The sequence below is a fragment of the Rhinoderma darwinii genome, chromosome 8 (assembly GCF_050947455.1).
Source record: "Rhinoderma darwinii isolate aRhiDar2 chromosome 8, aRhiDar2.hap1, whole genome shotgun sequence".
NCBI lineage: Eukaryota > Metazoa > Chordata > Amphibia > Anura > Rhinodermatidae > Rhinoderma > Rhinoderma darwinii.
In genome coordinates this window covers 3,399,349-3,414,777 of record NC_134694.1, presented here as the reverse complement: position 1 = coordinate 3,414,777, position 15,429 = coordinate 3,399,349, and the positions used below count along the sequence as shown (strand labels likewise).

The 15,429-nt window shown below is 40.2% G+C and overlaps 2 protein-coding genes across 4 annotated transcripts in view; one reads left to right on the top strand and one right to left on the bottom strand.

Moving 5' to 3' along the window:
- The window catches only part of FNBP1 (formin binding protein 1), a 396,531-nt gene that overhangs the window by 107,092 nt on the left and 274,010 nt on the right, over positions 1–15,429 (bottom strand). The gene's annotated exons all lie outside the window — the stretch shown is intronic.
- GPR107 (G protein-coupled receptor 107) overlaps positions 1–15,429 on the top strand; it is a 33,474-nt gene that overhangs the window by 14,047 nt on the left and 3,998 nt on the right. For all 3 annotated transcript variants that reach the window (XM_075834639.1, XM_075834636.1, XM_075834637.1), the window contains exons 15-17: positions 5,099–5,148; positions 11,542–11,625; positions 14,370–14,497. In XM_075834639.1, coding sequence (XP_075690754.1) covers positions 5,099–5,148; positions 11,542–11,625; positions 14,370–14,497 — 262 coding nt within the window. The remainder of the gene's footprint in view (positions 1–5,098; positions 5,149–11,541; positions 11,626–14,369; positions 14,498–15,429) is intronic.

Here is a 15,429-nt window from a genome sequence, read left to right as displayed (position 1 = left end):
TGCCTCCTCTTCCCTGCAGTGTTTGGCTTCGGTTAGAGATAATGGGAGTGATGGTGTCGGCACGAGAATGGAGGTTGCATATAAATTTCCATTTTCGTTGTGGTACTAAAACTCCCAGCATGCGTGATTGTACCACAGCACTGGAGATATATGAAAATGTGTCGTAATCATCCACAAAACCACTTTACAGACTCTCCGCCGCCTTCCATGTCCAATCTAGAGACTTCTGGGCCTGCAGACTCCTCCGGTGCCCCCTGCTGCCCATCTCCAGCATTCCAAATTCTTCATTAAGAATATTCTACGTACCGTGTTGCACATACAGCTCCTATGCTGATTTATGCATCTCTATGGTTACAGGCTGACCTGTAGGTCTGCATGGGAGCTGTATACATAACACGGTAGGATGTTTTTCTATAAGACTATATGCTGCATTTTTGGTGCATTGGAGCAATAAAATGGTCATAATGTGGTCCGGCTGAACACATGGTGCCTGCTGCCACCACCAGCCTGCCACCCTGTACGCCTCCTGCACTGGTCATGATACGGTTTATATTTCACTACCAGTCCCTGATCCTGAAGCCTAAAGGGGATGTCCAGAATCAGAAAAACATGGCTGCTTTCTTCCGAAAACCGCACCACACCTGTTCACAGGTTGTGTCTGGTATTGCAGCTCAGCTGTATTAAATCGTGCTGAGCTGCAATACCACACACAACCAGTGGACAGGTGTGGCGCTGTTTTTGGAAGAAATCAGCAATGTTCTTCTAATCCTGGACCACCCTCTGCTGCGGTTCTTCTACGCAGAGACGCTTATACCAACGTCTCGCATACAAAGCCTACAGGGTGCAGTTACCAGCTGTGCCCATTATATGGCTTCAAACCGTGAATATAAATTGGCGCTATTGTTTTGTTTTTTTACGATTTGGTCCAGACATCCATAGGACTATTAAGTCTTTACTGCTCCTGGGAGGGAGCGCATGCGATGTCCTGTCTGGCCAGCCCCTCCCGCAGCAGCCACGCGCCCATCATTCTGCATTGCTCGCTCCACCCTCTGCGTGTCGCCAGCCATCGATCGATGTCTCTGGTTATAGTGCAGGGAGTGGCTGGAAGTGAAGATGTCTCCCGGGGGTGAAGTCAGACGTGTTTACTCCTTCCAGAGTGATTGCTGTGTAATGATGTTTACTCCGGTAATGACGGGAAAACGTTGGGGGTTGTAGTATTCTAGTCCGCTCGCTGCGGCTTTCTTGATATACGTAGCTCGCGGGAAGGCTGTTCTTCTGTAACTGATCCGGGTATGCACCGCCGCCTCCGTGCTAACAGTAATGCGGCCAATGTCGGGCAGGGAACGGCTGACTATGTTTTTCGTATTCGTACGTGACACGCCGGACGAGTGGTCAAAGGTCAAATTTTACTTACACCGCACTAAATCTGCCCCTTTGTGTTTAATGTTCTCACCATTTTCAAGATCTGTGATTGCTGTCAGTGAATGCTTGGCTGTACTAATCCCCAGAGCTTGGATACCAGACTGATACGTTTTACTTGCTCTGATACATTATTGCAAACTCCAAACAGGAAAGAGATTTGTGCTGCTGATGTGTTTTACTCACAGAGGATTGTCTAGACTGGATACAGTTGTAACAAACCCTCAGCTGTGAGAAGAATTAGTTTAGGACTGTATCTCGCCCCTGGTTGTATACAAGAATGGATTTGATTGACAGCAAGCAAAGATCTTAAATGGCAAGGAATTGAAACACAGAAAAATTTTAGAGTTGCAAAACTTTTTTTTAATGCATTCTACGTAAAGATTGGGGAACATCTCAGACGAGAGCCCCTGAAGGTGCCGATAATGTGTGCGGTGCCTCGCCTCCCCCATTGCTCTCCTGTCTCCCCGTTTTGGTAATTAATAATCTTGGTTTCGGCAGCAGATCTCCCCGTCACATACCTCTCTATATAAGGGCTGGGGAGATTCATTGTGACGCGGTGACCCCCGGGGACACGGCATGTTTACACACGTAAACAAATCCTCCATTACTTACATTGGCCTGAACCGTCGCCGGCAGCGGCTGCTGCCTTTTATTTACTGTCAGCTCCGAGCAGCCCATCTGGCAGCGAGGGATTCCAGGATCGGGGGTTAATTAGGAAGGATGCAGGCTTTGTAAGGACGCGTGGGCGAGATGTGTGATCTCATGTCATACGCCGCGCCCACTGTTTATGCTGCGATGTGGGAATGATGGGGGTGATGATCTTTTCTGCGGGCTCTGTGTATTGCTAATGACTATATCATGTGGGGAATTGCGTAAAATGCCGTCCCATGCCGCTGATCTCCAGCTACCGGTATCTCGTTGTGTTATATACAAGACCCGGACGTTGTGTGCGACCTCGGATTTCGGTTTGTGTATAACACGGGATGACTATTTTTAGGTTTGGACAGATTATACTGACGGGGGGTGGAGGGGCAGGAAATGAATGAGTGTAATGTAAGCGCAGATGTTATCAGGGGGTCCTGGGCTTATTACTGGGGCTGAACCTCGCCGTGCTGTGGCCGCCGCTTGTTACTGGTTACTTCCAGCGTTTCGCCCTCCCTCCAGGTACCTCTGTCCTGTTCCTCTGCCGGCGATTCCGCTCGCTGCTGCCATTATTGTCGCTTTGTGTTTAGTGACCTATAGATGTGTCACTTATAGAAGCTTAGAAACCCTTCCCGCTGCCCTCCTGGTGTCACTTGTTTCATCTCCAGGTTTTAGAGCAAAACAATAACCCTATTACGGTGGTTTGCATTCTTATGGGGCAGTGTGACTGGCGTTAATGAGTATAGTGGTTCGGACTGTTATAGGGGCACTATGGCTCTAATGGAAGTACAGTGATTGGCATTGTGGATCTACTTGGGTAACAGTGGTTGGCATTGTGGCAGGGCTCTGATAGGGGGCACTATGGCTGGCTCTAATGGAAGTACAGTGGTGAGCACTATTATGGGGGCTCTGAGGGGGACAGTGGCGCTGTTACGGGTGCACTGTGGCTAACTCTGCTTGGGTAAGAGTGGTAGGCACGGTTATGGGGGTACTGGCTGGCTCTACTTGGGTAATAGTGGTAGGCGCTGTTATGGCGGCACGGAGGGGCACAGTGGCTGGCTCTACTTGGGTAATAGTGGTAGGTGCTGTTATGGGGGCACTGCGGGGCACAGTGGCTGGCTCTACTTGGGTAATAGTGGTAGGCGCTGTTATGGGGGCACTGAGGGGCACACTGGCTGGCTATACTTGGGTAATAGTGGTAGGCACTTATGGGGGCACTGCGGGGCACAGTGGCTGGCTATACTTGGGTAATAGTGGTAGGCACTGTTATGGGGGCACTAAGGGGCACAGTGGCTGGCTATACTTGGGTAACAGTGGTAGGCGCTGTTATGGGGGCACTGAGGGGCACACTGGCTGGCTATACTTGGGTAATCGTGGTAGGCGCTGTTATGGGGGCACTGCGGGGCACAGTGGCTGGCTATACTTGGGTAATAGTGGTAGGTGCTGTTATGGGGGCACTGAGGGGCACAGTGGCTGGCTATACTTGGGTAATAGTGGTAGGCGCTGTTATGGGGGCACTGAGGGGCACACTGGCTGGCTATACTTGGGTAATAGTGGTAGGTGCTGTTATGGGGGCACTGCGGGGCACAGTGGCTGGCTCTACTTGGGTAATAGTGGTAGGTGCTGTTATGGGGGCACTGCGGGGCACAGTGGCTGGCTCTACTTGGGTAATAGTGGTAGGCGCTGTTATGGGGGCACTGAGGGGCACACTGGCTGGCTATACTTGGGTAATAGTGGTAGGTGCTGTTATGGGGGCACTGCGGGGCACAGTGGCTGGCTATACTTGGGTAATAGTGGTAGGCGCTGTTATGGGGGCACTGAGGGGCACAGTGGCTGGCTATACTTGGGTAATAGTGGTAGGCGCTGTTATGGGGGTGCTGAGGGGCACAGTGGCTGGCTATACTTGGGTAATAGTGGTAGGCGCTGTTATGGGGGCACTGAGGGGCATGGTGTCTTGCTCTTATAATCACATCTTGTAGAGTCATTGCTATAAAGTTGAGGCTTCCATAAACACTGGAGCTCGGGGTGACTGACACCTGTTAATGGGGAATCACACGATCAATCACGTGTCGCCCGCTGCTGCGGTTTCTGCTCTGAAGTACAACACTCTGTAAGAGAAGAGTCTCTGAGCACCAGGACATCCCGTGAGACGTTCTCCACATGGCCCCAGCGAGTCCGCACGTCTCCCGGCCGCCCCTTCTCCGCTCACAGTTTTCTTAAATGAATTCTTGGCGACCTGGACTGTGAGCCATTCAATTAGCGGAGGAAAACGTGACGAGACGATGTCCGCAAACTGATCACATATAGAGAATTGCCGTTAATTCTGGGATCTTCTCATGGACCGGACGATTAAAGGAGAACTCCACCTTTATATATGGGGCTTTATTACAAGTCCTGCAGATCCCAGTTGGTCTCCATCTATTCGGTCCCATCTCATGGACAACCACTAGTGTTATCTATGGTCTGCTATTAGATCATTATAGGTGGGATTCCCCTTTAAGTATCTCAAATGTGTTAGACTGATACAAGTGACTGTTCGGCTATGAGGTGGCACAATCTCTGGGTCACTCTGTCCTTTGTGATCTTTTGGTGGCCAAAATAATTAAAGTGACTGCATCCTAATTAATGGCAGCATGCACAGGACCTCTTCATATAACCTCTTTTCGGGGGTCCCTGATTCTGCTGAAATTAATATTCCCTCCATGTAACGTATGGTTGAGCGGCATTCTGCACCAGCGCTCTTCCGGTTTTAGAGGGGGGGAGTCGTGATCAGGGGGCTCGCCGCTATTACATCCACACAGCTATGACTCCTAGGAGCAGATCTTGTGTATACCCCTTTAAATAAATTATATGAAATACTTGAACGCTTTTACTTTCATTATTCTTGTCCACCGATGGTCATTACAGAGCGGCGAGATTCATCATGTGCCGGGCCTGGAGACGGCGGGGGAAAGTCTGTCATTATTTGTATCCGTCTCATCCCGTCCCTGACATTTCCATCTTATTCATTTTTCTTGTTTCTCCTTTTTCTCAGCTGCGATCAACTTGGCAAAACTGAAGCTTTTCAGACACTACTATGTGATGGTGAGTCACCAAACAACGAGGACATGGACACCGCGTATCCGGCAGGGAAAACATCCCGACTAATAACACCGCAGAGAAGGTTTAGTCTTCAACAATGAGAGATTTTGGGTTGCAGCAATATCTGTGGGAAGTCATAGACAGAAGTATAGAAGAGGCAGGGAGACCCTACATGACAATATGGTACAAGAACACGGCCATCGACTAGATCTACACCTCTAATATATTTCATATACATGACGTAGTAATGTGTGACCTGCCAAGAGGAACTGATATCTATAATGCTGCCCCCTATATACAAGAATATAACTACTATAATACTGCCTCCTATATACAAGAATATAACTACTATAATACTGCCCCTATATACAAGAATATAACTACTATAATACTGCCCGCTATATACAAGAATATAACTACTATAATACTGCCCCCTATATACAAGAATATAACTACTATAATACTGCTCCTATATACAAGAATATAACTACTATAATACTGCTCCTATATACAAGAATATAACTACTATAATACTGCTCCTATATACAAGAATATAACTACTATAATACTGCCCCTATATACAAGAATATAACTACTATAATACTGCTCCTATATACAAGAATATAACTACTATAATACTGCCCCTATATACAAGAATATAACTACTATAATACTGCCCCCTATATACAAGAATATAACTACTATAATACTGCTCCTATATACAAGAATATAACTACTATAATACTGCTCCTATATACAAGAATATAACTACTATAATACTGCCCCCTATATACAAGAATATAACTACTATAATACTGCCCCTATATACAAGAATATAACTACTATAATACTGCCCCTATATACAAGAATATAACTACTATAATACTGCTCCTATATACAAGAATATAACTACTATAATACTGCCCCCTATATACAAGAATATAACTACTATAATACTGCCCCCTATATACAAGAATATAACCACTATAATACTGCCCCTATATACAAGAATATAACTACTATAATACTGCCCCTATATACAAGAATATAACTACTATAATACTGCTCCTATATACAAGAATATAACTACTATAATACTGCCCCTATATACAAGAATATAACTACTATAATACTGCTCCTATATACAAGAATATAACTACTATAATACTGCCCCTATATACAAGAATATAACTACTATAATACTGCTCCTATATACAAGAATATAACTACTATAATACTGCTCCTATATACAAGAATATAACTACTATAATACTGCTCCTATATACAAGAATATAACTACTATAATACTGCTCCTATATACAAGAATATAACTACTATAATACTGCCCCTATATACAAGAATATAACTACTATAATACTGCTCCTATATACAAGAATATAACTACTATAATACTGCTCCTATATACAAGAATATAACTACTATAATACTGCCCCTATATACAAGAATATAACTACTATAATACTGCCCCTATATACAAGAATATAACTACTATAATACTGCTCCTATATACAAGAATATAACTACTATAATACTGCCCCCTATATACAAGAATATAACTACTATAATACTGCCCCCTATATACAAGAATATAACCACTATAATACTGCCCCTATATACAAGAATATAACTACTATAATACTGCCCCTATATACAAGAATATAACTACTATAATACTGCTCCTATATACAAGAATATAACTACTATAATACTGCTCCTATATATAAGAATATAACTACTATAATACTGCCCCTATATACAAGAATATAACTACTATAATACTGCCCCCTATATACAAGAATATAACTACTATAATACTGATCCTATATACAAGAATATAACTACTATAATACGGCCCCCTATATACAAGAATATAACTACTATAATACTGCCCCTATATACAAGAATATAACTACTATAATACGGCCCCCTATATACAAGAATATAACTACTATAATACTGCCCCTATATACAAGAATATAACTACTATAATACTGCTCCTATATACAAGAATATAACTACTATAATACTGCCCCTATATACAAGAATATAACTACTATAATACTGCTCCTATATATAAGAATATAACTACTATAATACTGCCCCTATATACAAGAATATAACTACTATAATACTGCCCCCTATATACAAGAATATAACTACTATAATACTGATCCTATATACAAGAATATAACTACTATAATACGGCCCCCTATATACAAGAATATAACTACTATAATACTGCCCCTATATACAAGAATATAACTACTATAATACGGCCCCCTATATACAAGAATATAACTACTATAATACTGCCCCTATATACAAGAATATAACTACTATAATACTGCTCCTATATACAAGAATATAACTACTATAATACGGCCCCCTATATACAAGAATATAACTACTATAATACTGCCCCTATATACAAGAATATAACTACTATAATACTGATCCTATATACAAGAATATAACTACTATAATACGGCCCCCTATATACAAGAATATAACTACTATAATACTGCCCCTATATACAAGAATATAACTACTATAATACTGATCCTATATACAAGAATATAACTACTATAATACTGCCCCTATATACAAGAATATAACTACTAGAATACTGCTCCTATATACAAGAATATAACTACTATAATACTGCCCCTATATACAAGAATATAACTAATATAATACTGCTCCCTATATACAAGAATATAACTACTATAACACTGCCCCTATATACAAGAATATAACTACTATAATACTGCTCCTATATACAAGAATATAACTACTATAATACTGCCCCTATATACAAGAATATAACTACTATAATACTGCTCCTATATACAAGGATATAACTACTCTAATACTGCCCCCCTATATACAAGGATATAACTACTCTAATACTGCTCCTATATACAAGAATATAACTACTATAATACTGCCCCCTATATACAAGAATATAACTACTATAATACTGCCCCCTATATACAAGAATATAACTACTATATTACTGCCCCCTATATACAAGAATATAACTACTATATTACTGCCCCCTATATACAAGAATATAACTACTATAATACTGCCCCCTATATACAAGAATATAACCACTATAATACTGCCCCTATATACAAGAATATAACTACTATAATACTGCTCCTATATACAAGAATATAACTACTATAATACTGCCCCTATATACAAGAATATAACTACTATAATACTGTCCCTATATACAAGAATATAACTACTATAATACTGCCCCCTATATACAAGAATATAACTACTATAATACTACTCCCTATATACAAGAATATAACTACTATAATACTGCTCCTATATACAAGAATATAACTACTATAATACTGCCCCCTATATACAAGAATATAACTACTATAATACTGCCCTTATATACAAGAATATAACTAATATAATACTGCTCCCTATATACAAGAATATAACTACTATAATACTGCCCATATATACAAGAATATAACTACTATAATACTGCCCCTATATACAAGAATATAACTACTATAACACTGCTCCTATATACAAGAATATAACTACTATAACACTGCCCCTATATACAAGAATATAACTACTATAACACTGCCCCTATATACAAGAATATAACTACTATAACACTGCCCCTATATACAAGGATATAACTACTATAATACTGCCCCCCTATATACAAGAATATAACTACTCTAATACTGCTCCCTATATACAAGAATATAACTACTATAATACTGCTCCTATATACAAGAATATAACTACTATAATACTGCTCCTATATACAAGAATATAACTACTATAATACTGCCCCCTATATACAAGAATATAACTACTATAATACTGCCCCTATATACAAGAATATAACTACTATAATACTGCTCCCTATATACAAGAATATAACTACTATAATACTGCTCCTATATACAAGAATATAACTACTATAATACTGCTCCTATATACAAGAATATAACTACTATAATACTGTCTCTATATACAAGAATATAACTACTATAATACTGCTCCTATATACAAGAATATAACTACTATAATACTGCTCCTATATACAAGAATATAACTACTATAATACTGCTCCCTATATACAAGAATATAACTACTATAATACTGCTCCTATATACAAGAATATACCTACTATAATACTGCCCCTATATACAAGAATATAACTACTATAATACTGCCCCTATATACGAGAATATAACTACTATAATACTGCCCCTATATACAAGAATATAACTACTATAATACTGCCCCTATATACAAGAATATAACTACTATAATACTGCCCCTATATACAAGAATATAACTACTATAATACTGTCCCTATATACAAGAATATAACTACTATAATACTGCCCCCTATATACAAGAATATAACTACTATAATACTACTCCCTATATACAAGAATATAACTACTATAATACTGCTCCTATATACAAGAATATAACTACTATAATACTGCCCCCTATATACAAGAATATAACTACTATAATACTGCCCTTATATACAAGAATATAACTAATATAATACTGCTCCCTATATACAAGAATATAACTACTATAATACTGCCCATATATACAAGAATATAACTACTATAATACTGCCCCTATATACAAGAATATAACTACTATAACACTGCTCCTATATACAAGAATATAACTACTATAACACTGCCCCTATATACAAGAATATAACTACTATAACACTGCCCCTATATACAAGAATATAACTACTATAACACTGCCCCTATATACAAGGATATAACTACTATAATACTGCCCCCCTATATACAAGAATATAACTACTCTAATACTGCTCCCTATATACAAGAATATAACTACTATAATACTGCTCCTATATACAAGAATATAACTACTATAATACTGCTCCTATATACAAGAATATAACTACTATAATACTGCCCCCTATATACAAGAATATAACTACTATAATACTGCCCCTATATACAAGAATATAACTACTATAATACTGCTCCCTATATACAAGAATATAACTACTATAATACTGCTCCTATATACAAGAATATAACTACTATAATACTGCTCCTATATACAAGAATATAACTACTATAATACTGTCTCTATATACAAGAATATAACTACTATAATACTGCTCCTATATACAAGAATATAACTACTATAATACTGCTCCTATATACAAGAATATAACTACTATAATACTGCCCCATATACAAGAATATAACTACTATAATACTGCCTCCTATATACAAGAATATAACTACTATAATACTGCCCCCTATATACAAGAATATAACTACTATAATACTGCCCCTATATACAAGAATATAACTACTATAATACTGCTCCTATATACAAGAATATAACTACTATAATACTGCTCCCTATATACAAGAATATAACTACTATAATACTGCTCCTATATACAAGAATATAACTACTATAATACTGTCCCCTATATACAAGAATATAACTACTATAATACTGCCCCCTATATACAAGAATATAACTACTATAATACTGCCCCTTATATACCAGAATATATCTACTATAATACTGCTCCTATATACAAGAATATAACTACTATAATACTGCTCCTATATACAAGAATATAACTACTATAATACTGCTCCCTATATACAAGAATATAACTACTATAATACTGCTTCCTATATACAAGAATATAACTACTATAATACTGCTTCCTATATACAAGAATATAACTACTATAATACTGCCCCTATATACAAGAATATAACTACTATAATACTGCTCCTATATACAAGAATATATCTACTATAATACTGCTCCCTATATACAAGAATATAACTACTATAATACTGCCCCTATATACAAGAATATAGCTACTATAATACTGCCCCCTGTGGACCACCATAGCATTACACGATTATAGTTGGCTGCATACACTATTTATTACGATACAGAATATATATAATTGCTGCTTTGTTAGGATCTTCTATTAGACACATCTCGCCCCTTCTGCTGCGGTGACTGGCGCCCCCTGGTGTATGAGGATGGGCAGGTCGTTGGCTCCTGCAGTCATTGTATTACAGTAATCTCTGTGTGAGATGTCAGTGGGTGCTGGACATTCAGACCTAATAACCTGCAGCTCTCGGAGTAATCTATTAAGTGGGTGCCATCATTTCCTCTCAGCGAGATTAATCCCAGGTCTGCAGGCTAACGTGTTCTCCTCAGAGATGGCAGCGCAGCCATGGTGGGGGGCGCGGGCGCTGCTGTACGGGCGGCCTCCATCCTGCACATAGCAAGGAAACCTCTCACATGTACTTTTGTTTTGTCATTATTTTTTTATAGATTGTCTGCTTCATATACTTCACCCGGATCATCGCCTTCCTCATCAAGTTAGCAGTCCCATTCCAGTGGAAATGGATGTACCAGGTAACCGCTCCTCAGCCGCTCACATCCGTATATTGACTGGTCACTGATCCTCAGCGTGCGCCTCCAGTTTGAGTCCCTTCCCCATGACAATTCAGCTCAATCATATAATGAAAAGTTCTACATCTTCCTAATAGTTTGTGGTTTAAAGAGGCTGTCACCATATTATAAGTGGCCTATATTGTACATGATGTGATCGGCGCTGTAATGTAGAGAACAGTGGTCCTAGTAATAAAGAGGCTGTCACCATATTATAAGTGGCCTATATTGTACATGATGTGATCGGCGCTGTAATGTAGAGAACAGTGGTCCTAGTAATAAAGAGGCTGTCGCCACATTATAAGTGGCCTATATTGTACATGATGTGATCGGCGCTGTAATGTAGAGAACAGTGGTCCTAGTAATAAAGAGGCTGTCGCCACATTATAAGTGGCCTATATTGTACATGATGTGATCGGGGCTGTAATGTAGAGAACAGTGGTCCTAGTAATAAAGCGTCTGTCACCACATTATAAGTGGCCTATATTGTACATGATGTGATCGGCGCTGTAATGTAGAGAACAGTGGTCCTAGTAATAGAGGCTGTCACCATATTATAAGTGGCCTATATTGTACATGATGTGATCGGCGCTGTAATGTAGATCGCAGCAGTGTTTTTTATTTAGAAAAACGATTAATTTTTGACGGAGTTATGACCTATTTTAGCTTTATGCTAATGAGTTTCTCAATGGTCAACTGGGCGTGTCTTACTATATAACCAAGTGGGCGTTGTACAGAGGAGTGTATGATGCTGACCAATCAGCGCCATACACTTCTCTCCATTCATTTACACTGCACATAGCGATATAGCTATATCACTATGTGCAGCCTCATACACACACACTAACGTTACTGCAGTGTCCTGACAGTGAATATACATTACCTGCAGCCAGGACAGGATGTGTATTCAGAATCCTGTCACTTCTCTGTGATTTACAGCACAGCAGGCGTAGTCTCACGAGATTACGCTGTAAACTGTCATCCACAGTGAGATCTCGCTGGGCTGTGCTGTAAATCACAGAGACGCTACAGAAGTGGTCTGGATTCTGAATACACGTCACGTCCTGGCTGGAGGTAATGTCTATTCATTGTCAGGACACTGCAGTAATGTTATAGTGTGTGTATGTGACTTCACATAGTGATACAGCTATATCGCTATGTGCTGTGTAAATGAATGGAGAGAAGTGCATGACGCTGATTGGTCACTGATTGGTCAACGTCATACACTCCTCTGTACAACGCCCACTTGGTTATATAGTAAAACGCCCAGTTGTCCATTGAGAAACTCATTAGCATAAAGCTAAAATAGATCATAACTCCGTCAAAAATGATCGTTTTTCTAAACAAAATACACTGCTGTTCTCTACATTACAGCGCCGATCACATCATGTACAATATAGGCCACTTATAATGTGGTGACAGACGCTTTATTACTAGGACCACTGTTCTCTACATTACAGCGCCGATCACATCATGTACAATATAGGCCACTTATAATGTGGTGACAGACGCTTTATTACTAGGACCACTGTTCTCTACATTACAGCGCCGATCACATCATGTACAATATAGGCCACTTATAATGTGGTGACAGACGCTTTATTACTAGGACCACTGTTCTCTACATTACAGCGCCGATCACATCATGTACAATATAGGCCACTTATAATGTGGTGACAGACGCTTTATTACTAGGACCACTGTTCTCTACATTACAGCGCCGATCACATCATGTACAATATAGGCCACTTATAATGTGGTGACAGACGCTTTATTACTAGGACCACTGTTCTCTACATTACAGCGCCGATCACATCATGTACAATATAGGCCACTTATAATGTGGTGACAGACGCTTTATTACTAGGACCACTGTTCTCTACATTACAGCGCCGATCACATCATGTACAATATAGGCCACTTATAATGTGGTGACAGACGCTTTATTACTAGGACCACTGTTCTCTACATTACAGCGCCGATCACATCATGTACAATATAGGCCACTTACAATGTGGTGACAGACGCTTTATTACTAGGACCACTGTTCTCTACATTACAGCGCCGATCACATCATGTACAATATAGGCCACTTATAATGTGGTGACAGAGCCTCTTTAATTCCTCACCATTTTCAAGATCTCTGCTTGCTTTCAGAAAAAAAATAATATATTTTTTATTGTTTGCACCCAGAAACTGAATCCTCATCCTGACCTAATGCTTCTCACAGCTGAGGGTTTGTTACAATTTTATCCAGTCTAGACAACCCTCTGTGAGCTATATATCCTGGACTCCAGACTGATACATTGTAGCAAACTATCAGGACAGGAGAGAATTGTGCAATATATTTACCTCACATAGAATGGTTTAAATTGTAACAAAGTTTCAGCTATGAATAGTATTGGGTCAGGATAGCTTTCCAGCCTTTAGATGTAAACAGTAGAGTTCTTATTTACTGACAGCAAGCACAGATGGTGAGAATGTGAAGCGCAAAGTGTATTTGGAAACTACAGCACATTTTCTTCGATGATGAGGTTTTAGTTGCATAAATGGCCATCGCCGCTCCCATGCTGTGTAAGCTGCGCCGTCGCGTGGGGTGTGACGGTCCCGGCAGACGTGCGCTGGTCACAGGCCTCCGTGTGATGATGTCTAACCCATCGTTGTCCCCATACTGTAAGTAGTAAGTAATCCCCTGATTGTCCTCGCAGCTCCTGGATGAATTGGCGACCTTCGTCTTCTTCGTGTTAACCGGGTACAAGTTCCGCCCGGCGTCTGACAACCCGTACCTGCAGCTCCCACAGGATGAGGACACGGATGATCTGGAAATGGAGGCAGTGTGAGTAGGAATCATATCCAAGCCGTCATGACGGGGGATTGTAGGTACCGGGGTAGCGGTCATATTGGCCTCCTGCGCGATTTCCTGGGGTCAGACTCTTTTTGGCCTCGCTGGTTTTTTTAACAGGCCGAGTACCTACAACTGATCTATACACAGAGGGGGCCCGAGTTCTTCTTTTTAAAGGCATGGAAATAAAGTTCTGTAACTTTCTAATAGACTGTGGTTGAATTCCTTACAATTTTGAAGATTTCTGTTTGCTGTCAGTGAATTGTAATTCATTATTTAGATACTAAAGTCGATAACCCGTCCTAACCTTGCTTCTCACTGCTGAGCGTTTATGGTCTTATATCCAGGCTGATATTTCACCTGCACATCGTGAAGCTGTCGCTCAGGGGGCGGGGGATTTGCTGGTGTCAGAGGTTTGCCCTCAGTACATAGTAACAAAGCCTCAGATGTGTGTGTAGGACTAGGTCACTTATTCACTGACAGTAGAGATAATGACAATTTGTTGAAATCTAAGTATATCAGGTTGTTGCAGAACTTTTCATTATACAATGGCGGAGCTTTATTTGCATGGGACTGGCGAGCCCTTTAAGGCATCCATGCGCGTTCATTGTAAACCGTAATCTACAGTAACGAGCTGTTGGCGGAACAAAAAGTAAATGCCCCAACACCCCCCCCCCCCCTTTTAATAGGCACAAATAATTTTGCTGTTGGTGCAGGTTACTTCAGGGGGGATAAGCGGCTGCCAGACATCTTGCGACGCCTCTCTCTGGGGAAAACCAAAGCATCTAAGAGCTGATATATTAAAAGGGTTGTCCAGGTTTACAAAAATATGGCTGATTTCTCATTCTGGGTGACTCCTACAGAACGATCAGTTGCTCCTCAGGATCTCGCCTGCTAATGACTCATGGAAATATTAAAGATGCACA